Source organism: Eumetopias jubatus, unplaced genomic scaffold, assembly GCF_037043125.1.
Source record: "Eumetopias jubatus isolate StellerSeaLion01/CBP00866 unplaced genomic scaffold, mEumJub1_p1.0 scaffold_8, whole genome shotgun sequence".
NCBI lineage: Eukaryota > Metazoa > Chordata > Mammalia > Carnivora > Otariidae > Eumetopias > Eumetopias jubatus.
Window position 1 is genome coordinate 64,247,602 of NW_028274814.1, and position 25,687 is coordinate 64,273,288.

The window sequence follows — 25,687 nt, forward strand, 5'->3', positions numbered from 1 at the left end:
CCCTCAGTTTGTTTTTCAGAGTCCATCGTCTCTAATGGTTTGTCTCCGCCTCTGACTTACTCCCTTTCATTCTTCCCCTCCTGCTATCTTCTTCTTCTTTTTTTTTCTTAACATATATTGCATTGTTTCAGAAGTACAGATCTGTGATTCAACAGTCTTGCACAATTCACAGCGCTCACCATAGCACATACCCTCCCCAATGTCTATCACCCAGCCACCCCATCCCTCCCACCCCCCACCACTCCAGCAACCCTCTCCTGTTGGTATTTCAATTACACATATGGTTATACCTTTTAAAACTGCCTCACAGTTCTTGGCTATTCTAATCTGTGTTTTTGTTTTACTTTACCTTTTTTTTTTTTCCCTCTTTACACTTTGGTCTAGAAAATTTGTATTGGCCTGTCTTCATGGTCATGATTCTTTCCTTGGTTAGGTTGAGTCTACTGATTAATCTATCAGGCATTCTTCCTTTCTGTCTTTCTGTTTCTAACAGTTCCTTTTGTTCCTAGAGTTCCCATCTGCCAATTATCCACCTATCCTTGCATGTTATCTACTTTTAAAATTAGATTCCTCAACAAATTAATAATTTTTATTTTAAATTTCCAGCCTATAAATTCCAGAGTCTCTGTCATATCTGAAAGTGGTTCCAGTGCTGTTTTTGTTCCTTTAGATCTTTTAGCTTTTTATCATGCCTTATAATTTTTTGTTAAAAGATTAACGTGTTGTATCATGTAATAGGAATTGAGGTAAATGGACTTTTAGTGGGAGGTTTTTTAATTTGGCTAGGAGTAAATAGCTATGTTTAATGTTTTCTGTTTCTGTACATTGCCAAATGGTTAAGATTCCTTAAAGTTCCTTGTTTTTGTCTGCCCTGTTGTCTTTGGCTTCCCTAAGAACTCCTTCTTAGGTAGAGTCTGCATCTTAACAGCTCTTTCAGCTGTTATCCACTGTCAATATACTATAGCCCTGTTGGTTTGGTGATGAGGTTTTGGGGAGGGAAAGTATTCTGTAATCTTATGATTAAATCTCGGTATTTTAGAGGATCTGTGACCTTCATAAGTGTTTATTGGCTTTTCTGCCTTCCTTTATGTGAGACAAGAAGACAAGAGGGGGCTGGAATCCTGGTAATGTCTTTCCTCAGGTGGAACATTTTATAAGACTTTGATAAGGTCTTTTCACCTAAAGAAAGGCCTTTGTTATGGAAAATGCTAAGGGCATATTTCACAATGGCTATTTTTTCTACTCCCCTTGCCAGAACCATGAGGGAAAATTTCTTGGCTCTTTACACTGAGATCCTGATGGGTTTCTTGGGGAAAACCCCCACAAAAGTGTGGGGAATCCCCTAAGACATGAGATCTTAAGTGTTCTCACTCCCATACTCATTTTCACTCAGCTTCCAGCAGTTTTGCAAATTTAGCACTTAAGTGTTCCTAACAGTGTATGTCTCCAGCAGTTTCTGCTGTAGGTAAGAAGATCTTGGTTGTGACTCAATAGATTTGCCTGTCACCATAGATTTTGGGGTAGCAGTTTGCCTTGTGACCATTCTGTGATGGATCTAAGGCATTGAACTTTAGTTTGTTCAGCATTTTTCTTGTTTTAAAAATTAGAGTGATGATTTCTAAGCTCTTTACATGTCATGCTGAAACCAAAAGTATGAATATATGTTTTTGTTATTTACTTTAGCAAATTTGTTTTAGCTGTCAAAACTTTTCTTAGAGTAAAAGCTTCTATTGAAGACTTTGCTAACAAATAAGACCAACAAAGGTATAGTGACCTAGGTGAGGTTGGTATGGGGATGTCTAGTACTCTATTGGACAGAATTTGAAAACTATTTGTCCCTACTAGTAAACTAAACAGAAAAGGGGTTAACCCTTTGGAACACTATTATTTGTCAAGCATTCTTCTGCTGATGTTACTACTTAATATTGTATTTTTGTTATATGATGTGCTCATTCATGATCATTCACAGTGTTTACTATGTGCCCTCATGTACTTCATAGAAATAAAGTTTATTTGATTTGATTTGATTTAAGATTTTATTTATTTCAGAGAGAGAGGAGGGGGAGAACACAAGCATGAGCGGGGGAGGAGCAGAGGGAGAAGCAGACTCCCCGCTGAGCTTGCTCCCAGGACCTGGGGATCATGACTTGAGTCAAAGGCAGATGCTTAACCCATTGAGCAAACCACCCAGGTGCCCCAGTATAGTTTATTTTAGAGGGAAAAAAAAATAGAGTATGTTGTATTTTAAAATATGTGCTTTATGTGACTCTAGGAAGTAAGATGTTTTGCTTGAAGAAATTCCCCTTCTTATCTTGGGAATATATTTATCTTGCACAAGGAAGAGAAAGAGGCATTGTCTTTATATTTTCTACATTGTTTCTCTAGATGGATATATAATCTTTAATATGTCAAAGGTGTTTGATGTGATTATTTCATTTTCTATCTAAAAGTTGTTAATGATATGATAATCTTTCCCAAGATGTTTTTCACCAATTTTTATTTCTTGATAATTATAAGGTTTGTGTGGGAAAATTGGCAGGCCTTTCTTAAGTCTTCTTACAACTTCAGAGTCTTAAAACTCTCAAATTTTGAGGAGGGGGGCTGGTGTCTGATATATAATTCTTTTTATTGACTTTCCAATTTCTGTCATATATATGCTTCTGACCTTCAACTGAACCAGTAATTTAGTCCATTACTGGTCTGTGTAAATCTTACCCACAGCTATTTCCCAAGGTGGTTTTGGGTCTAACGAGTGGTTGGTGTTGATGTCCAGCAGGAAATCTTGCAAACCAGATGATTGGTGTGGTTCAAACTGTAACCTTGTTAAAGCATTGGTCAGGTTGCACTTAGGAGAGTTATTTAATTAGTTTCCCAATAATATTTGTGTACAATTTTTAGGTGACCACTACTTTTTTTTTCTTTCATCATGGTTCAGAAAAACACAGTTGCCTGTTGTTATCAGAGTCAGATATTAATCCAGTACTCTTTTTTTCTTTAAGTTACCTTTGGGCGGTCATTTTAATAACTGCTAGAACTTCTCTTGAACACTAGTGTCTATATTGATACCATAAACTTAAATTAAGAGCTTTCAATGTATTAGGTACTGTACTAGAAAGTTTTTTTTAATGTAAGAACATTCTCTGCCTTCAAGAAACAAAGTCTTATTATGTGAGGCATAAAAAATGAATTATAATACAGTATAATAAATAATAAACTAGTGGTAGAAACAAAATATGCTGAGGTTACAGATAAGAGAGTAAGCAATTCTTCCTGAGGTTTCAGGGAAGAATTTAGACGGTATAACATTGTAATAGCATTTGAAAGAGTGGCCTTTTACTGGAGGAAAAAGTAAGGGTATTGTAAGTAGACAGAAATAGTATGAGTTCAAAATTAGCATAAAGTGTATATGTATTTTTTTCTTCAAGTTTACTGAAGTATAATTCACATACAGTAAAATCCACCTATTTTAGTTGAGCCATTCTTTGAATTTTGACAGACTTCAAAAGTTTTATAGTTACCACCTAAGTCAAGATTAAAAAACATTCTCATGACCTCCCCAGAATTCTCTCATGCCCCTTTATAGTCTATCTGCATATATTTTTAAGGATATCAAGTAGGATTTTTGAGGGAAAAAATTATTTGCCCTTACTTTACTGATACTGAATAATTTTATCCTTTATGGTATATTTACCAAGAATTTTTTTTTCTAGCCTTCCACATTTGGGTTATTTGGATGGGCAAGTTAACTTAGGAAACACTATTATGAAAGTTAATCATTTAAAAATTTACAGGTATGTATTTTTTTAAATTAAGTTATAATACCTGTTTGCATTAGTAAGGAGAAGTGATGAAATTTAAAACCATAGAATTAAATACACTGCCTTTTTTTGTGTGTGTGGTTTTATAAGGGCCAAGTCATGACAATAGAACAAACTGATGATTTTAAAAGGAGATGATGGAAATAGAACAATGGGACAAAATAGCTAAAATGAGTGTTGTGATATACACACAACACACTTAATGAAAATAGTATTCTAAATACGTAGGATTTATTCTGTCAGTCATTCTCAGCACATCCTTGTGTAATATGCAAAAAGCAGATATATTCACTACCCTAAAGAAGCCCGCAGTCTGGAATGGGAATCTGATTTCTAGTATTATATTTACATAAAACATTATTAGAAAAAACAGACATTCCATTGAATTTGCTATAAAGAAACTGTGTATATATTTAGAAAGAAACCTAAGATAATGTATATAGATTCCACTAAATTTCTGTATATGAAAATATTATTAGAATTCACTATTTAAAGGATAATGAACTTTATTACAGGTTAGATACTCCATTAGTGATTTCCACTGTAATGAAGTACATATTTAAGTGTTGCAGTAAAAATTATTTCATAACCCTGTATTTTTCTGTGAAAGAAAAATGCTCTGCCCATGCCAGGGATGTCCTGTAGTTTCTCAGCCCTAAAGTTGACTGTGACGGATACGTGTGTCTAATTAGCATAAAATTGTATTTAAAATTACAAAAAATCTTCACGACATTTTTAAATCTCTCTTAATTATTGATTCCTAATTATTACATTGTGGCCAGAGAGTGATGTTTATATGACACTGAATTTTTGAAAGGTAATAATTACCTGCTATTTGGCAAGTTTTTATAAATGTTTCATGTATGCTTGAAAAAAATGCATATTTTCCACTATTAGTATAGTATTACATATATATTAATCAAACATGTTATATTCAAATTTTATGTCACCATGCCGATTTTCCACTGCTTGGTCTGCTGATTATTGAAAGAAATGCTTTAAAATCTCCTATAATAATAGGACCTCCAGTTTTTCTTTGTGGTGTTGTTGGTTTTTGCTTTATATATTACGAGGCTATGTTATTATGTGCATATAAATTTAAATTTGTTCTATATTTCTGGTATCATTTTGTAGTGATGTCTTTATTGTAGGAATTCCTTTTGCCTAAAGTCTGTTGTTGATATTAATAAGACTAAGTCTTGTCTTGGTTAGAATTTGCCTAATGCTCTTCACCGTTCATTAATTATCAGTCATTTTGGGTTTCAGTATATTTCTAATAAGCAGGATGTAGCTGGATTTTTATTGTTGATATGGCATGACAATCTTTTTCTCTTAATTAGACTTTATTTTTTATAGAGTTATTTTATATTCATAGCAAAACTGAACAGAAAGTATGGAGAGTTCCCATAAACCTCCTGCCCCACACATGTACAATCTTCCCTACCATCAGCATCCCACAACACAGTTGTACATTTGCTACCATCATCGTTCTATGCCACAGTGGTATCTATATTGATTCATCAATACCATCAGAAGTCTACAATTTACACTAGGATTCCCACTTTTGGTGTTTTACATTCTTTGGGTTTAAACAAATGTATAATGACATGTATCTACCACTGTAGCATCATTCAGAATTGTTTCACTGTCCTAAAATTCCTCTGTGTCACCTTTTCATCCTCCCTTCCACTCTAGCCCTAGTAACCACTAACCTTTTTACTGCCTCCATAGTTTTGCCTTTTCCAGAATGTCATATAGTTGGAATACTACAGTGTGTAGCTTTTTCAAATTGACTTCTTTCACTTGGTTATATGCCTTTAAATGTCCCCCATGTCATTTCATGGCTTGATAATATATCTCCTTTTGCACTAAATAATACTTTAGTGTCTGAATGAAGGACAGCTTATTTATACATTTAGCTACTGAAGGATATCTTGTTTGTCTCAAAGTTTTGGTAATTATGAATAAAGCTGCTATAAATATCTTTGTGCAGGTTTTTATGTGGGCATACATTTTCAACACATTTGGGTAAATAGCAAAGGATGAGATTGCTGGATTGAATGGTAAGAGTATTTTTAGTTTTATAAAAAACTGCCAAATTGTCTTCCAAATTGGCTGTACCATTTTGCATTCCCACCAGCAATGAATGAGAATTCTGGTTGCTCTGCATCCTCACCAGTATTTCATGTTTAGTGTTTGGGATTTTGACCAATCTGATAGGTCTGTAATGATATCTTGTTTTAAATTGTAATCCTCAAATGACATATGATGTTGAGCACTTTTTCATATGCTTATTTGCCATCTGTGTCTTTGGTCATGTGTCTCTTTTGGTGGTTTGCCTATTTTTAAATCATCTTCATGTTCTTATTTTTGAGTTTTAAGAGTTCTTTATATATTTTGCTTAGCAGTCCTATCAGATGTGTCTTTTGCAAATATTTCCTTTTAATATGTAGCTTGTTTTCTCATTTTCTAGATATTCTCTTTCTCAGAGTAGATGTTTTCACTTTTAATGAAGTCCAGCTTGTACATTATTTGTTTCATAGATTTAAGTCATCATATTCAAGGTTTTCTAGGTGTTCTCTTATGTCGTCTTCTAGGACATTCATAAATTTTGTATTTTACATTTGGATCTATAATCCATTTTGAGTTAATTTTTGTGAAGTGGGTAAGGTCTAATTCTAGATTTATATTTTTACACATGAATGTTCAGTTGTGCTAGCACCATTTGTTGAAAAGACTTTGTTCCATTGTATTGCCTTTGCTTCTTTGTCAAAGATCAGTTAACTTCAGTTATAAAGGTTTATTTCTGAACTCCCTGTTCTGTTCTATTTTTTTAAATATTTATTTATTCATTAGATGGGGGGAGAGGTAGACGGTGAGTGGGAGAAAGAATCCCAAGCAGACTCCCTGCTGATCGCAGAGCCCAATGAGGGGCTCGATCTTGACCTGAGCCAAAATCAGGAGTTGGACACTTAACCAGCTGAGCCACCCAGGCGCCCCTGTTCTCTTCTATTGATCTGTTTGTCAGTTCTTTTGCCACACTCTCTTGATTACTGTAGTTTTATAGTAACTCTTGAAAGCAGATAATGTCAGTCCTCCAACTTTGCTTTTCTTCTTCAAGATTGTGTTGACAGTTTTGAGTTTTTGTCTTTCCATATAATCCTTAGAATCAGTTTGTCAGAATCTGCAAAATAACTTGCTGGGATTTTCATTGACATTATGTTGACTCCATAAATCAAGTTGGGAAGAACTGACATCTTGATAAGACATTGAGTCTTCTGGAATATATCCCCATTTACTTAATTGTTCTTTGATATCTTTTGGCAGAGTTTTGTAGTTTTCCTCATATTGTTCTTGTACATATTTTGTTAGATTTATGCCCAAATATTTCAATTTGGGCACTCTAATGTAAATTATAATGTGATTTTAATTTTAAATTCCACTTGCTAGTTGCTATATGCAAAAGGGATTGATTTTGTATATCAACCTTATGTCCCTCAACCTTATCATAACCGCTTATTGGTTTCAGGAACTTTTTCGTCAGTGCTTTTGCATTTTTACATAGATGATCATGTCATATGTGAACAAAGACAACTTTAATGTCCTCTTCCAGTCTGCCCACCTTTATTTCCTTTTCTTAGCCTATTGCATTAACTAGGACTTCAAGTATATTGTTGAAAAGCAGTGGTGAGATGCAACATCCTTACCTTGTTCCTGATCTTCTCTGGAAAGCTTCTGAAAAAATGTTACTCATTATTGGGTATGATGTTAGCTGTAGGCTTTTTGTAGATGTTCTTTATCAGATTGAGCAAGTTCCTCTCTATTCCTAGTTGCAGAGGAGTTTGAATGGCTATTGAATTTTTTCAAATGGTTTTTCTGCCCTTGTTGATATGATCATATAATTTTTCTTTCTTTAATATGTTGATGTGATGGATTACATTGATTTTGAATATTGAACCACCTTTACATACCTGACCTAAATCCCACTTGCTTGTGTAATTCTTTTTACATATTTAAAAAAATTTAATTTGGTAATATTTTATTGAGGATTTTTGTTACCTTTTTTTTTTAATGTCTTTGTCTGGTTTCGTATTAGGGTAATGCTAACATTAGAGAATAACTTAGGAAGTACTCTCTCCTCTTGCTACCATCTTCTGGAAGAGATTGTAGATAAGGTATAATTTATTTATTAAATGTTTGGTAGAATTTACTATTGAACAAATCAGGGCTTGTGGCTTTCTATTTTGGAAAGATTCTATTTATTTATTTTTTAACTTATTTTATTTAAATTCAATTAGTTAACATATAGCATATCATTAATTTCAGATGTAGAGTTCAGTAATTCATCAGTTGCATATAACACCCAGTACTCATTACATCATGTGCTCTCCTTAATGCCCATCACCCTGTTACCCCATCCCACACCTCCCTCCCCTCCAGCAACCCTCCATTCATTTCCTAGAGTTAAGAGTCTCCTATGGTTTGTCTCCCTCTCTGATTTTGTATATTTTATTTTTCCCTCCCTTCCCCTGTGAGCCACTGTTTTGTTTCTTAAATTCCACATGAGTGAAACCATATGATAATTGTCTTTCTCTGACTGACTTATTTCGTTCAACATAATACCCTCCAGTTGCATCAACGTCATTGTAAATGGTAAGATTTTATCTTTTTTGATAGCTGAGTAATACTTCATTGTGTGTGTGTGTGTGTGTGTGTGTGTGTGTGTGTGTGTGTGTGTGTGTATCTCACATCTTCTTTATCCATTCATCTGTTGATGGACATCTGGGCTCTTTCCATAGTTTGGCTATTGTTGACATTGCTTCCCCATAAGCATTGGGGTACAGATACCCCTTCAGATCACAATGTTTGTATCCTTTGGGTAAATACCTAGTAGTGCAATTGCTGGGTTGTAGGGTAGCTCTATTTTTAACATCTTGAGGAACCTCCATACTGTTTTCCAAGTGGCTGTACCAGCTTGCATTCCCACCAACAGTGTAAGAGGGTTCCCCTTTTTCTGCATCCCCACCAACATTTGTTGCTTCCTGACCTGTTAATTTTAACCATTCTGACTGGTGGAAAGATTTTAATTTTTTTTTTTTAAAGATTTTATTTATTTACTTGTCAGAGAGAGAGACACAGCGAGAGAGGGAACACAAGCAGGGGGAGTGGGAGAGGGAGAAGCAGGCTTTCCGTGGAGCAGAGACCTCAATGTGGGGCTTGATCCCAGGATCCTGGGATCATGACCTGAGCCGAAGGCAGACGCTTAATGACTGAGCCACCCAGGCGCCCCTTGAAGAACTTTTTTTAAAAAAACATTTCTTTCAAGTCAGGTGTATTGGCAAAAAATTACCTCAATTTTTGTTTGTTTGAGAAAGTCTCTATTTCTCCCTCACTTTTTAGGATAATCTCACAGGACATAATTTTAGGTTTCTGTTTTTTTTCTCATTACTTTAAATACTTCACTTTATTCTCTTCTTATTTACATGGTTTTTGAGGAGAAGTTGGATGTAATTCTTATCTTTGCTCCTCTATTAGTTAGATGTTCCACCAGTGTTCTTAGCTTCTTTGTCAAATATTAGATGATCATATATAGATAGGTTTATTTGGGGCTTTTGATTCTGTTCCATTGGTCTGTGTGCCTATTTTATGCCATTAGCATGTGGTTGTGATTACTGTAGCTTTGTAATATAGTTTGAAAACAGAAAGTGTGATGCCCCAGTTTTGCATTTTTTTCTAGGTATTGTTTTGACTACTCAGGGTCTTTTGTGGTTCCATACAAATCGTAGAATTTTCTGTTTTTATGAAAAATGCCATGGAATTTTGATAGGGATTGCTTTGAAACTATTGATGACTTTGGATTGCATGAACATTTTAACAATATTAACTCTTCCAATTCATGAACATGGGATATCTCCATTTTTTGTGTGTCTTCTTCAAGTTCTTTCATCAATGTCTTACAATTCTTTGTGTACATATATTTCATATTTAAATTTATTTCTAAATATTTATTGCTCTTGATGCTATTGTAATTGGGATTATTTTATTTCTCTTTTAGATAGTTCCTTGTGAGTGTACAGAAGCACAACTTAGTTTTGTATATTTGTTTTATATCTTGCAACTTTAGTGATTTCATTTTTTAAAAGATTTTATTTATTTATTTGAGAGAGAGAGAGAAAGAGCACAGGATAGTGAGAGGGAGAAGCTGACTCCCCACTAGGCAGGGAGCCTGATGCAGGGCTCGTTCCCAGAACCCTGAGATCATGACCTGAGCAGAAGGCAGACACTTAACCAACTGAGCCACCCATGCACCCCTTTATTGATTTCATTTATTCTAACACTTTTTCGTGGCATCTTTAGCATTTTCTAGATGTAAGTTCATGCCGTCTGCAAACAGTGATAATTTTTCTTCTTCCTTTCCAATTTAGATGCCTTTTATTTATTTTTCTTACCTAATTGTTCCAGCTAGGACTTTGAATATTATGTTGAATAGAAGGCCTGGAAACCTTGTCTTATTTCTGATCTTAGAGGAGAGCTTTCAACTTTTCACCATTGGATATGATGTTAGCTGTGAGCTTGTTGTATATGGTCTTTATTATGTTGAGTTATGTTTCTTCTGTATTCAAATTGTCATGTGTTTATTATGTTTATAGTTTTTATCATTTGTTTATATGAGAACACATTATGTTTTTTCATGATAGATGTTTATCATGTTTATCACAATAAGTGTTTATCATGAAAAGATGTTGAATTTTATTAAATGATTTTCTGCATCTATTGAGATGAAATTTAAAGTGGATAGCACTGGAAAGTCCTCCAATGTAGGTGTGTTGTTAAACTGTCTTTATTTTTTTTATAATAATTTATTTTTTCTCATTCTTGTAGAGTAGTTTTGCTACACATGTAATTCTAAGTTAATTCTAATTACCATTTTTATAGATGATTATTTCTTTATGGCTGCTGATACAGAATCTCTTTTTGCTTTGAGTTCTGCTTTTTCACCATAATATTACTTGGTGTGAAATTTTTTAAAAAAATTTTGTTATGTGTTGGGTTTTAATATGCAAAATTGCTTCTATCTCATTCTCTCTGTTATTTCCCTCCAGAACTCTAATTTAATATGTTAAACTTTCTTGATCTATCATCAGTGTCTCTTATACTTCTCTAGCATATTTTTAATATTTTTGTCTGTGTTCTTTTTTGTGTAATCTCTTCACATCTGTCTTACTGTCCTTACTTTTCTGCCTAAAATGAAGTTTAAGCCAAACATTGAGCTTTAAAAATTTTCAATTAATGTGTATTTCATTTTCATATTCCATATGATTTTTTCCAAGCATACATGTTCATTTTTATGGTGTCTTATCTCTTATTCATACTTTTGACACTTTAAAAATATATTAAATGTACTTCTTTGCAAATAATTTATAGTGAGTCAGTCCGGTGTCTGCTATTTTTTTTAGGTCTGATTCTGCAGTTTTCTTCTCATATTCACGGTAGCTTGTTTCCTTGGGTATTTTATGTTTTATGTTTGTGAGATCATCTTCATTGGAATTTTAGTTGTAATAATTCTTTGATGCTTAGGTTTAAGGTCAATAAAATAACGGTCATGGGAATAATTGTTTTGCTTCTGACAGTCCTTCAGGGGCAAAGTTTTAATTGTGGGTTTTAAATATTTTCCCATTATGCATGGGAATTTTTGCCCCAAACCTGCAAAAATGTAGCATGTGATTATGAATTATCAGGGAACTCCCCTCCACACTTTGCCTTCACTCCAGCTGAAAGCAAAAACCCTTCAGGTTCTCTTTGTTTTGTGGGTTTTTTCTAGATTACCAACTTAGGGTGTTATGTTTCAGGCCTTGTAGCTTTATATGACTGTCCTAACTTTCCCCTTTTCAGCCCCTAGGTTTTGTTTCTTTTTGTAAGCCTGGCCCATTAAAAACAAAACTGTAATATTTTAGCATTCTTCAGATCTCCTAAGAACAGTTAATGTATTCAAAAATTGTTTATCTCCATGAACTTGTGCTTTTTATCAGTTTTGCCTACTTACGTAACTGTCTTACCAGCTCAGTAATATTTAAAGGGATGTTTTGTATTTTTTATCCAACATTTTTGTACTGAGTTTTCCACAGTATATTTGGATCATGTAACTAGAAAGTATAAAATTCAGTTTTTATTTATTCCTTTGTTTTATGTAAATGTAAACATTTTATAAGTGTTATTAATGAGCTTTAATAATTACATTCATACTTATTTTAAAATTGCTAAAATCAGCAAATAGCCTGGCAAGACAATAATGGTTTAAACTACCACTTTCCAAACCATACATCTCAGAGTAAAAATCTAAGATGTTCTATAGAAAAACATGTTAATGAAATACTTTTAGGAAGTCATGTGTACTTTATTCCTATCTAGTGGTTTAAAATACTCATCACTTTAATTAAAGGTTCTACCCAAATATACACAGCTTTTAATCAATCATCTTTGATCCATAAAACTCTTTTGAGAGTACCTATTAAATGTAGAGAGAAATATGGAAGTGGTGGTATAGCAAATAAATGTAGAAGAAAATAACATGTTGAAATGAACTTGGAGCTAAATTAGATTGGGAAAAAATATGTCAGGGCTAGATTATGGAAGTTCTTTAGCTCCAAATGGCTGATAATATCATACCATAGACCAACGGGGTCAGATTTGAGGGCTAACATTAAATATTTACCCAAAAAAATATACCTAATCCAGACTTTCCCCATGCCTGTTTTTTTCTGTACCTTGTAATATTTAACAAGAAAAGTAAATTACTTGTGAAAAATCTTCATTTTCACAGCTTTTCAATTTTTTTCTAAAATGTAGATGAAATGTATGTTAGATTATTTATTTTTAAGCATTTTAAGCACATCTTAGTCCTGTCCACCATTTCTTCCCTATGGATCAGTTATGACATTCCTACTGCCATTTCAAGAAGTTATATTTTTCATCTTTTGAATTTTATTAGAATGATAGTAAATTTAAAAAGAATAATATTCTATCCACCAGTTTCCCAATAAAATAGTGTTCTTTTTCTTGTGATCCCTTTCAATATGTATTCAAGTATTTATTTATAATATTACACAGTTATAATAATGGCTTTAAATAATCTTATGGTTTTTCTTCAAGTAATTGTATTTTATAAACATAATTCTATATTGATGCATAGTGTTATGCCTAACAATCATATGATACTCCTTTTAGTTGACGTACTATCATTTGTTATACTGAACCCCTTTGTTGGACTTTTTAAATGTTTTGGCTTTTGTACTTTTATAAGGAAGTTTGCTGTATACATCTTCATGCATATTGTTTTTATTCTTTTGCATTATAGGCAGCCTCCCACTGTTGTACAAGGTGTGTTTTTGAAAATATGCTAATACTGATTAATAAACTTACCTAATATAAGGGTTTTTATTCCCCAGACATCTGAAAATTATGAGATCAATAATTATACCTTATGTTTATTCATTTTTAACATACCTTATCTTTATAGATAGATTAATCAATTATATTATTTCAGTATTGGAGCCCTTGTGTAGACTGTCCTTATTCAGGGAGTATCCAATTAAGGTCAACAATTCATTTCAACAAATTTAATGATTTCCATTTTATCATAATTGCATTTGTTTGATGAAACATTATGTTCCTATCACTTATGTCAACACTACTTTTTCCATTATTTTATATATATAATATACATGTGTGTATTATATGTGTGCACATGCACACACATACACACACACATAAAATATGGATAAAACTGAATTTTTGACATAGGAAACACAATGCAAACAGTAAGAGCTGTGCTCCTGAAATTGATTTTTGTCTAGTAGATCCTCATTCTACAATAAATCAGAATATCCTTTTGTCAACTTATTTCTCAAAAAAAGTCTGTTTCTGTACAGTTTAGGGATATTACTGTGCAGAGTATAAAAGTGGAGGTTATAAAATCGACAAGCATGAGAAATCGAGAGCTAACTACATAGTATTTTCTGATGATAAATTTTAGGAGTAGGAAGCACAGACCAGACTTAAGGACAGTTACCACTATGGTATCAAATTGGTTCCTGAAAAGTACTATACCAGTTGTATTATGCTTTTTGGGAAATGTGCATAAATCTGTTTCTTTTTTTTTCTTTTTTGCTAAGGGGATTATTTATATACATGGGTCATTTATTTCAAATGTCCATTTGAAAGGCACTATTATGTTGAAGCAAACTTACTGTATTGTGCTTAGGCAAGTGGAAGGAATAATAGGATTCAGATGCATTTTCAAAAGTTGTGTCACTTGAAAATGGTGAAGCAGAAATATTCTACTTAAATTTAGGATTGGGACATATTTTTGGCATTTAATAATATGTATACTATCCAAATATAGAAACCTCATTATGGAAATATAAACTAGTCTTACCTTTTTTTATGCTGATGTATCACTCACATAATTTTTTATGCTGATGTATCACCCACATTTTTGTCTCATTCCTTTGTATTTCTCCCTTAAATCAAAGACCTGTTTATATAAGGCAGATAACTTATTTGCTTACATTTTTTCATGCCTATTAGAAATATGTCTACTTAGGTGAAATAAATCTAGTGTAGCTTATATTATAGTTTTATTTTATTCACTTTAAGAAGTTTATTGATATTATTGGACTTGTGGTAACTGCTTTGAGTAGATTTAATCTCATAGTTTATCTTTTTTAGGTTTTCTTTCTAAACACTATTTAATGTGTTGATCCATGAATGGGTGAAATGTCTCGACTCACTTTACATTAAGACATTTATTAAATTTATTCAGTGCCTGTAAAGTCATGTTAAATGGAGGAATATATGAGCTTGTGCTTTAAGACTTTCCTACCAGACCACTTGATCTTGTTCAGTGTTTGTGCTTTACAGAAAGTGAAAGATGGTGCTTCTTGAGTTTGCATTACAGAATATATACTACATACACATACCATGTATAAAATAAGGTGAAGTTTGTGGACCTGCCATAAATAGATAACTGTATACCTGAACATGAGCTTCCATGATTGCTTAGTCTAAGATTTAATATACAAAACACTGTCCATGTGTGTGATAGTGATTAAATCTCTTTACAATATCTCTTGTGACACTCACATTCCAAGAAAGAAGAGATTTTTAAATATTTTTTATAGGAATCAAGTAAAAACCACATAACCTACATATTTATATTTGAGTCTGCCTCAAACATTTTTCACTTGGAAGAACTTCTTCCAAAAGGAGGAAATAGCATAATCTATTTCTGAATGCCTTTTGTTTTAGGCTAAATTTCAAAGGACTGTCCTTGAGACCCTTGCATTAAGCATCTACTCTATAAGATTAATCTGTTTAGTTTGCATTTGTTTCTTTAATATCATAAAAAACCCTAAAATTTTAATTTTTAAGAATCTGTCAACAGAATAATTTAGATCAGCAGAATGTAGTAAACTCTTCACTCTTCTTAGATGAGATTTCCTGGTATAGATTTCAGTTAATTTTCTTATGATTTCATGTTGCCAGTTGGTTCAGCTTTGTCTCTGAGTTATATAACAAATGTGTCCACAACATCCCCACCTTTGAATGGTGAGCTAGTAAGGTGCATAAGAAAGTATTTACCATTCTTCATACCATCAAAAACCATGTGAGCCATTTCCAGGGTGCTGGTATTTTTGGACAATTAGGTAATTCTATATTGAGGCAGAAAGCATGAGTAATACAAACAGTCTCCAGATATGCTTCATACTTTATTTTAGATAGAATAAAGGAAGGCTGAAATCTTTTGGCCAAGCTGTTTCTTAACATTATAATTTCTAGTTTACAGTGATTAACTGCAATAATCTCTGGCCCAGATAGGAAAGTCATCCCTACTTTTGGCAGAATCTCAGATAATGAACAAACCTCAAGTTCAATGCCCTTTCTACTACAGTCCTATAAAGGTGGCAAAAAGAGCTCTAATCATTTTCCTATTTGTGCAGATAATACTAGTAATAGCTGAAAAGGAGTAATAGGGCATCAAAAGTAGAAATAGCATTTATAAAGATACTCAGTGTATTTAGAGAAATGAAAAAAATCACAGTGAGATACCATTTCCAATTACTAAGATGACTATAATAATAATGAGAAAAAGAAATAAGTGTAGAGAATGTGGAAAAATTAGAACCCTTGCACATTGCTGGTGGGAATATAAAATGGAGGAGCATTATAGAAAGCAGTTTGGTGGTTCCTCAAAAAGTTAAACATAAAATTATTATGTGACCAAGTAGTTCTACTAATAGGTATATACGGAAAAGAATTGAAAACAGGGACTCAAATAATTTTTTACATATGAATATTCATAGCAGCATATTCAAATAGGCAAAAGGTGGAAACAACCAAGTGTCCATCAACAAATGAATAGATAAAACAAAAGTAGTATATGTACACAATGGGATATCATTCAGCCATAAACAGGAATGATGCTCAGGTACATACTGCAATGTGGACGAGGCTTGAAAACATTATGCTAAGTGAAATTAGCCAAACAAAAAGATGACTACTATTTGATTCCACTTATGTGAACTATCTAGAATGGTCACACTCTTAGAGACAGAAAGTATATTGGAGGTTACCAGAAGCTGGGATGAGGGGCAATAAGTCATTGCTTAATGGGCACAGAATTTCTTTCAGGGATTATGAAAAAATTAGCAGTGGTTCTACAGCACTGTGAATATAATTAATGCCACTTGTCCACTTTAAAAAGGTTAAAATAGAAATTTTTTGTTGCAGGGCACCTGGGTGGCTCCGTTGGTTTAGCATCTGGCTCTTGATTTCAGCTGAGGTCATGATCTCAGAGTTGTGGGATGGAGCCTGCGTCAGGCTCCGTGCTGAGCTCAGAGTCTGCTTCAGGTTCTTTCTCCCTCTCCCTTACCCTCTACTCCACCCCACTTGCATGATCTCTTTCAAATAAATAAAGTCTTTAAAAAAGAAGAGACATTTTTTTTTTTGCACATATATTTTACCACAATAGAAAAATGGAAATAGAAGTAGCAGTTGTATTAGCGTAATAATAGAATTTTACACATTGCTCAGTGTTCATCATGAGAAGTGTACTCTATAGTTATATTTTTTCTATTCTAACTTTTCATTTAAAATTTGTGTGTTGTATGGTTTTTTGGGGGTGGGGGGGTTCATTTTTATTTATTTATTTCTAAAGCATTTTTGGCACTTTCTACCTAAAAATTTATTTTGCACTGAGAGGAAAAATTAGTTGTTAATATATTCCTTGAAGATTTTTTTTCTTATAAAATAGTTCTGCAAGTGAAATGTAAGAAATTGATTTATGGATTGTCTATTAGACATTAATGTTCGTGAGGGCACCATCCCTAGAAACTAGTACAGTATCTTGTGTTGGTAGGCACCAAGCAAATATTTCCTGTATGCATGGTTAAAAAAAGCATGAATTTATAAATTTACATATAGATACAGAAGTTATATATAATTTATAAATTGATATATAAGGGTAAACTTTAATGTAGGACAATTTAATATAAAAATAAGATATTAAAATATGTAGTTGAATTTCTATCTTAAAGATTGATCATCTAAATTTTTAAAAAGAAATAATAGAAAATGAACATCCACAGGATATTGTTCAAATTTTCTATCAAAGTTCATAACTCTAACAACTAAAGATTATGAACACTTACAATAGGTATGATGCCTTATCAAAAACATTTCATGTATTTAATCAGTTAATCATCAGAACAACCCTATAAAGTGGATTCTAATCTTCATTTTTCAGGAGATCATACTGAATTTCAGGTTTAAAAAGTTGTCATATACCACATGACTAGAGTAGAGCTAACAAGGAGAGCTAGAATTTGAATCCATGTTTTTGTGTCCTTGGATCCATAGTTAGTGCTATTATCCATTATGCTTAAAATATAGCAGAATTGTCATCGTCAGATTTCACAGAGAGGGTTTGTTCTCGCTCAGGTCTAGAAATAGGAAAGACAGCAGTCATGTTGAGAACAAGAATACACTGCAATCTTAATTTATATTGAAATAAGAAAACAATTTCAAAAGTTTCAAAATGGAATGTCTAGAACTACTGCTTTTAGTCTTGGATTTTCTTTTCCCTGAATTCAGGTACTCTGTGACAGGACTAAAGCCCTGATTATAAGGTCTACTAGTTACCAATATCCACGGAAATGAAATTGTTATGGATTATAAAAGTTAACACTGTATTTTAGTGAAAGGTATTTTTGAAATTATTATTGAAATAGGGTGTGGATGTTCCTTCTGAGGCCTTTACTTTTGAGCGGCAACTAATCTTTTATGTGAAAACAAATTTCCTTTTCATAAATGAACTTTATTATCATACTTTTATCAGCTGTTTGACAGGAAGTCTAGTTAACATTTTTGAGTACCAGGTACATTACCTACATTACGTCATTTAATTTTCATAACTGTGAGTTGGGCATTATTAGCCTTACATAATAAAAGAAAAAACCAGAGGCTTAGAAACATTTAAGTTGTACCTTTCATAAGTGAAGAACTAGTGATTGACTCCAGATCTGTCTGATTCCATTGCCTATATTTGAGGATAACCACTACACTTTGGAAATAAGATTCCAATGTCCATATTAATTCTAATGAGATACATTGCCTCCCAGAGAGATGCCCCCGAAATATAAATGGAACAGAAGAATACCTTTTTTTCATCTTACAGGAATACATAATGCAGTTTTTATAATTGTAGCTTATATGTTAACCTATTCTTTCAGAAAACTCTCTTCCCTGAAAGTATGTGTGTCTTTGAGAAAAAGAAAATGTGTTAGCTGATACAGGCATTGGTTGCTGAGTAAAGTTTTTGGCTCACTGTGTATATTTCTTGGGATTCCAATGGGAGAGATTCAGCTACCTAAATATCCTACAGTCTTGCTCCCCAGCCCCCAAATAAAAGTTAATTTGTCAAAAATGAGTCCCCTTTCCTTCTAGTTTTTGTGATCTTGCCATCTCCGTTACCTTCCCTTAAGGGGCCAGATATGGGAGCAGGGGGAGAAGAGACAAACCATACCATGACCAAAACGTAACTATAAGGCTAGGTGACTAGTACAAGTGTATGAGTGAAACTCAGGAAGTCAAAGAAGCAGTCCTTGGAGATGTAACAGAGAGAGCCCTTAGCTGTATGTTGATTCTAGAGAATCTAGTGTAAAGTCTGTGGATTTTATATTCAGCGCTTAGTGGTCCCAGTCTCAGTTTAACTATTAATTAGTCCTGTGAATGTAAGCAATTTATATAACCTCTCTGAAACTCAGTTTGAAAATCTGTCAATTATAAGTAATAAGACAGTTCTGGGTTGTTGTCAGGATTCCCAGTAATACCTGTAAAGTTCCTAACACGGTGCTTGGCACATAATGTTGAGTCAGAAACTCAGATATAATTCAATGTTTTTAAAAAGTGATTCTAAGTCTAGATAGATATGGCGAGCTACATATGCTCATCTCTTCTACCTTCTGTACCTCTCTCCCCTCAGAAATCACTAAAATGACACCAAAAGGGACCAAAACAAATAAATAGAAACAATAAACTAGCAGGGATAAGATACAGGCAAATATCACTGACTCAGCAGAGGGCTAACACGTTGTAATCTTAGCCCATTGAGGTGAAACCCATATGAAGCAAGCTGCTCTGTCCAGCAAAACCCTAGAATGCCTCAGGAAATAGGGGCACAAGGTGCTCTTAAAAGCAGGAGGAATGGTTGAAAATCTCCATGCACATCATTCTTAATTCAGATACTTACTGTATGTCCTAGCAGGACAATGGCGTAATAAAACCTAAGAATCCAACCTCATAAAGAACAGGAACTAAAAACTGGGAGATTAAGCCAGAATCTGTTTTACAGTGAGCTTTTCACCCACACGCTCTTCACCCATATCCTACCAATGAGAAGATTGGGGAATTTTTTTTCTAGGCAAAAAGAGCAGCTTAAGAGAAAATGGTGATATATAGACCTGACATTTGGGAATTGCCACCACAGCCATGAAAAAGCCACCCTTTTGCAGTTCAGTAAAGCTCCCGCACATACACAGAATTTCCTACCAGCATTTTTGTGTCTTGAGATTTTAGTATGCATGAACTGAAAAAGATGACCAAACATTGGAGAACCATCTTAAATGAGAAAATTACTGACTCAAACTCACCCCCAAAAAGGAACTTTGAAAAAAACAGAGATAATGTGGAAATAGAAGGGCCCTTGCCCCCCCATAACTATAATCAGTGCATTCAAAAAGAAGAGAAAGAACAGAAAAGATGCAACAAAAATTCCCATTTTCAAACAGGGAGAATGATGAAATAAACAGCCATGATTGGCTCATAGCAGAGCTGGTATCCCTATGCCAAGAGTGGAACAGTTTCCTTGGTTAGTTGCTCATCCAGTCCATGATTCCTTTCTCCAGGAGAAATCTACCTTGTCCATTGTCCTCCTATTGATAGTCATGTAATTTCACATTTTCTTTCTGGAATACAGTTTGAGGGCATGCATCAAAATATAAACCATGCTCAGTTATCAACCTGTCAATACCAACCCTAGGAATATTTCATAAGGCCATAATTGTACAAGTCCCCAAGATACATGCACAAAAATCAAGATTATTTTAAAAGGGAAATACTGTAGACATAAATACGTAAGTGGGACATGGTAAAATGTATAATTAGTGTAATAAAAATAATAGCATAGGGCGCCTGGGTGGCTCAGTTGGTTAAGCGACTGCCTTCGGCTCAGGTCATGATCCTGGAGTCCCAGGATCGAGTCCCACATCAGGCTCCCTGCTCAGCAGGGGGTCTGCTTCTCCCTCTGCCTCTTCCCTCTCGTGCTCTCTGTCTCTCATTCTCTCTCTCTCAAATAAATAAATAAAATCTTTAAAAAATAATAACATAATTATGTTTATATAGGAATAACAATACTCTTGTTCAAAAAGACCATGATAGTTATAAACTTATTATATAAAATGTTTACATATAGCTGTACATTTACATACACAGAGAGCCTGCCAGAGGATTTTGCCTAAATGTTATCATTTAGGTGATAGAACTCTGGGTGATTTTTCACAATCAGCATATGACACCTTTATAAAAATAATATATTTTACATTTATATTGTTCTTGATTAGCTACTTGTAGATTATTCATTTTATAAATTAACTGTTTAATTTTAAGAGTTAACTTCTCTCATGTCATTCAGCATCTTTCTGAATCCTCTCTCCTAATATTAATATTTTTTCAGAAAATGATCTTATTTTAATGTTATTCTGAAAAGAACAAAATCAGAAGTATAGATTAGTCAAATTATTTTATTTTTTTTAAAGATTTTATTTATTTATTTGACAGAGAGAGAGATAGCGAGAGGGGGAACACTGGCAGAGGGAATGGGAGAGGGAGAAGCAGGCTTCCCGCTGAGCAGGGAGCCCAATGTGGGGCTCGATCCCAGGACCCTGGGACCATGACCTGAGCTGAAGGCAGACATTTAACCAACTGAGTCACCCAGGCACCCCTAGTCATTAAAGCCAAATGCAAGTGAGGCCTTACCTGACATACAACTTGTAATAAGTAGCTTTTAGTTACTGGGTTAACATCTAGGCAATACTGAGGCCACATTTAGCTAGTAGGTAATTATTACTGTTGATAATGAGTATACTGATATGATTATTGCTGAAGTGATTCATGAGAGACCTGGCAGTTTACATAACTTCTCTAAGTCTCAAACCACTCATCTGAAACGAGGAAGAATATTGCCTGATTTAGCAATTTGTTATGAATTTAATGTGGTACAACTACATGTAAAGCCCTTTTAACAATGCCTGAAACCTTAAAAATGCCCCGAAAATGTTAGCTACTATGACCTATATGTATAAGAAAAGTCAGTAATCTAATTATATTTTCTCAAGTAAATCGATGATTTTACTTAGAGTATTTTTTTATGTAGGATACTTCTTTCCAATGGTAATTTCGAGTTTATTCTTGTAGAAGAAAGTTCAAGAATAGTCTTCTATTATAGTCTACTGTCAGAATGAAGAAATAATGTTCAGGAATGAATTTTCTAAACACTGCATTGTAATTTTAGCAAACGTACCCTCTTTAACTAACCTTGGACCACTGGAGAAACTTGGCATACTTACAATTAATTACTCAATGATTCCCATTAATCTGACTTATAACAGTTCTTTTTAAGCAGAAATTATTAATGACTCTGAAAAGTTTGTTTTTTAGTTTAATTCTAATAGTTTTTATTGGTTTTCTATTTCATTATGTTTACCCCTACCTACAAAGCCTAAATTGAATATTTTTGGTCTCATACGAGAATTGTATTTATCATTTCTAAATCTAATTATTTGCTTGGTATAACATTTTTAAACTTCTTCTCGTGTGTGTATTTTAAGTAGGATTAGGTATTTTTTTCTGATTCGATGAAATTTATGTGTATCTAGACTTACAAAGAATAAATACAAAATTAAAGTCTCAGTACATAGTGTGTGGTAAGTCTACTGATTTGTCAGCTGCTTTTCACAAATTCATATGGTACCAATAATTTCTCATAATCAAGTCATAATTTGTATCACAGTTTGGATTTTTTATAATGAGAAAGCACATCATGTGATTTTTCTTGGAAGATAAAGGTAAAAAGTAACATTATAATTAAAAATAGGAATAACAGATTCTCTTAACTAGACATGGCTGTTTGGTCACTTACTCTTCATGTAGACTGCCTCCCTAAAAAATAGTTTAACTCAGAACAACTTTGAAAGACATAGATCCATTTTAAAATATTGGGTTTTCAAATAAGTTCATATTTAAAAAGCCTTCAAAATCAGAGAAATCAGAGAAAATATTCTTCTTTGCCCTTTAGTAGCTGAATGAGAAATCTGTGTAAAGAGGAATATATATTTTCTTTTTGGTTTTATTTCCTCATAAGAGCGCCATTCCAGAACAAGTATCTGGCTTCTCTGTGTTGAAGATATTGATGCTACAAAAGTTGGATTTTCTTAGAAAACTCTAAATTCCAAGTGCCCAATCCATGATAACTGGCTAATGGTTGTGTGTGCTTTTTTGCTAGCACATTGGAATAAAAGTAAATACATGAATTCTGTACATTGTAACATTAGCTATCACATAAATTCCTTTCACTGTTTTGATTTTTTTTCTGAATCTGTGGTAAAGTATTAGAGTGAGAACAGTAATAAAACTTTCAGTCTCTTTAACAGTGCTTTACTAGAAACACAAATAATATGTTATCGTTCATCAAACAAATATCAGTTATTATCTGATTGCTTCTTTTGCTACAAGCTAATAATTTTAGTGAGTAATTTTTCTAGATTTAATTTTGAATAAAGACATTTTATCATTTTCTGATTCATTTTCCAATTTGGAGTAGCTGTGCTTAAGTTAGATCTCATGTCATGTACTTTGCTGAGTTTGGGGCCACACAGAGATCTCTTGGCTGATTGGAAAAAGGTGAATTCAGTGGGTTTTTTTTCTTGTAAGTCTTTGTTTTAGCACTCTCCCCATTGTGTCCTCTAGTGACTAGTTGAGTACAACCAGGTGAATGAATTCCACCAGCTGTACTCCTTGTTGATAGATTATTGGTCTCAGAGCCATAATCATAATCCATTTATCTTTCCTTGTAGCATCAGAGGCTCCTTGAAATGCTAGATACGGAGAAGGAACTGTTGAAAGAAAAAATAAAGGAAGCTTTGGTTCAGCAATCCCAAGAACAAAAGGTAATACTTTAAGTTTGCTCAGAGTGTAGAAAGAATGTGTTCTATTACCTCAAATAATTTCCTCAGATAATACATTTACTGTCTACCCAACTGTCTTATCACTTACAGGAGATACTGGAAAAATGTTTGGAAGAAGAAAGGCAAAGAAATAAAGAGGCATTAGTATCTGCTACAAAGGTACCTCTATCTGAAATAATGGGTTTCTTTGTAAGTGGAATTTAAAAACTGACTTCATTAGGCAGTCTACTTTTTTGGTATTAAACCTCATTACAGAAAAATCAGAGTTTTTTTCTTTTTTCTCCTGTTAAACTTAGAATGCTGCTATACATATTGTTAAATTCGTGTTACACAGGACTAGAATGACATTGAAATACTGCATATTTAGATTATTATTAAAAGAGAATATATGTTGGGACACTAATAAGTACTTGGTATTTAATAGGTATCATCACAAATAATGTATGTGTATGTATATATATATTTACAAAAAGATATGTGATTTTTAAAGCCAACTTTGAAATACCTCCTCTAAGTTGTGTATCCATACATATTAAATATATATATGCCAACAAATACATAGCACTAACTTTTGAGATTTGGATTTAAATTTAAATTTAGTAAGCAAATATTTTGAAAGTTTCATATTTGCACATCACCGTGCCGGGGTGGAACTTAAAGGATGACTGTGATTTTTGTCTTAAAAGAATTTACAAACACGTAAGTATTACTTATTACCAATAAGGCAAGGTGGAATGCATTAAATTATTATGAGTATATAGATAGTACTTCTGTGCCAGGAGTTTTTAACAATAAATTACTTTTGAAATTAGCTTGAAGGGGGCTAGTATTCTGAATTGTGAGTCTGAATTTTATTCCATAGGTAAGGGCAGACACATTGAAATTTTTGAGTGTAGGTATGACATAATAATAATTTACATTAATTTGGGGAAAATTAGAGGCAAGAAAGCCTAGAGGCAACGAAAAAATAAATAGAGTGTGTCCAAAGTCTGTATAAAAGATAGTGAATGACAGAAGTAAAGTAGTAATAATAGTTTAAGGGAAAAAAATAGACAAATTCTAGAAATAGGAGATGGAATCAGCATATATTTTTGGTGTGGATAATATAGAAGGAGGCCAAGTTGGGAACCCCCAGAGTATTGCCTCAGAAACAACATGGAAAGTGGTACTATTTCTTTGGTATAGAGTTTGAGGTGCCTGTGATATATTCAGATGACAAGGCAAGTAGGCAACTAAATCTACCTGGCAGCTCAGAGGAGAAAAGAATGACCTGAAGATGCTAATATGGTTTGTTTCTTTTTTTCAGCAGACAGATGGTAATGGTAACCGTGTTAATTATTGTTATGTATAATCACCTCACAAGAGAGTATAGAGTAACAAGTGGTACAAGGTCTGAGCCCTGAAAGTACTCTAAAATTTAAAATCCAGAGAAAGAAGGAAGTTACAAAGAACTGAAGAGAGTCAGTCATATAAGTAGAAATAAAAGCAGCATGCTACTGTGCAAACCAAGAAAAGGATAACAGAAATAGTCAACTATGGAGAAGGTCACTTTGAGGTCAAGAAAAATAGGGATTAAAACAAAACAAAACAAAAAACAAAAACATGTTATTTGGATTTAACAAAATGGAGAGCATTGGTAAGCATAATAAGAGAGTAGTTCCAGAGAAGAATTGTAAAGTAAAACGGGTTCAGAAAATGGTAACTCACTTTGATAACTTGTCTCAAATTTGGCTAACTGGAAGAAAGAGAAAAGTGTTAAGGTTGGGCATCAAAGGTGGGAGGACCATGGACTTTACTGCATCCCGAAGTATGATGGTTTCTCTTGAGAGAAATTCTTGTGTTTGAGTTGCAACTGAAGTCGACAGTTTTCATGGAAAACCATTTTACTGAATAACAAGGGTTATGCAGACTTTAGTATTTGGCAGACATTTTCTCCAAAGTAAACAGAATGAGCCCAGCATCTCCAGAAAACTAACAGTTTTTGTTGCCAATGATAAGTTGAGCTTTAAAGCAAAATTGGAATTTTGGAAAATTTGTATCTGATTTCAGATTACTTAAAGACTTTTCTGA

The 25,687-nt window shown here is 33.4% G+C and overlaps 1 protein-coding gene across 2 annotated transcripts in view; it reads left to right on the forward strand.

The window, feature by feature from the left end:
* The window catches only part of CCDC91 (coiled-coil domain containing 91), a 315,250-nt gene that overhangs the window by 218,338 nt on the left and 71,225 nt on the right, over positions 1-25,687 (forward strand). For both annotated transcript variants that reach the window (XM_028113274.2, XM_088025993.1), the window contains exons 9-10: positions 23,507-23,599; positions 23,708-23,776. In XM_028113274.2, the coding sequence (XP_027969075.2) occupies positions 23,507-23,599; positions 23,708-23,776 (162 nt within the window). The remainder of the gene's footprint in view (positions 1-23,506; positions 23,600-23,707; positions 23,777-25,687) is intronic.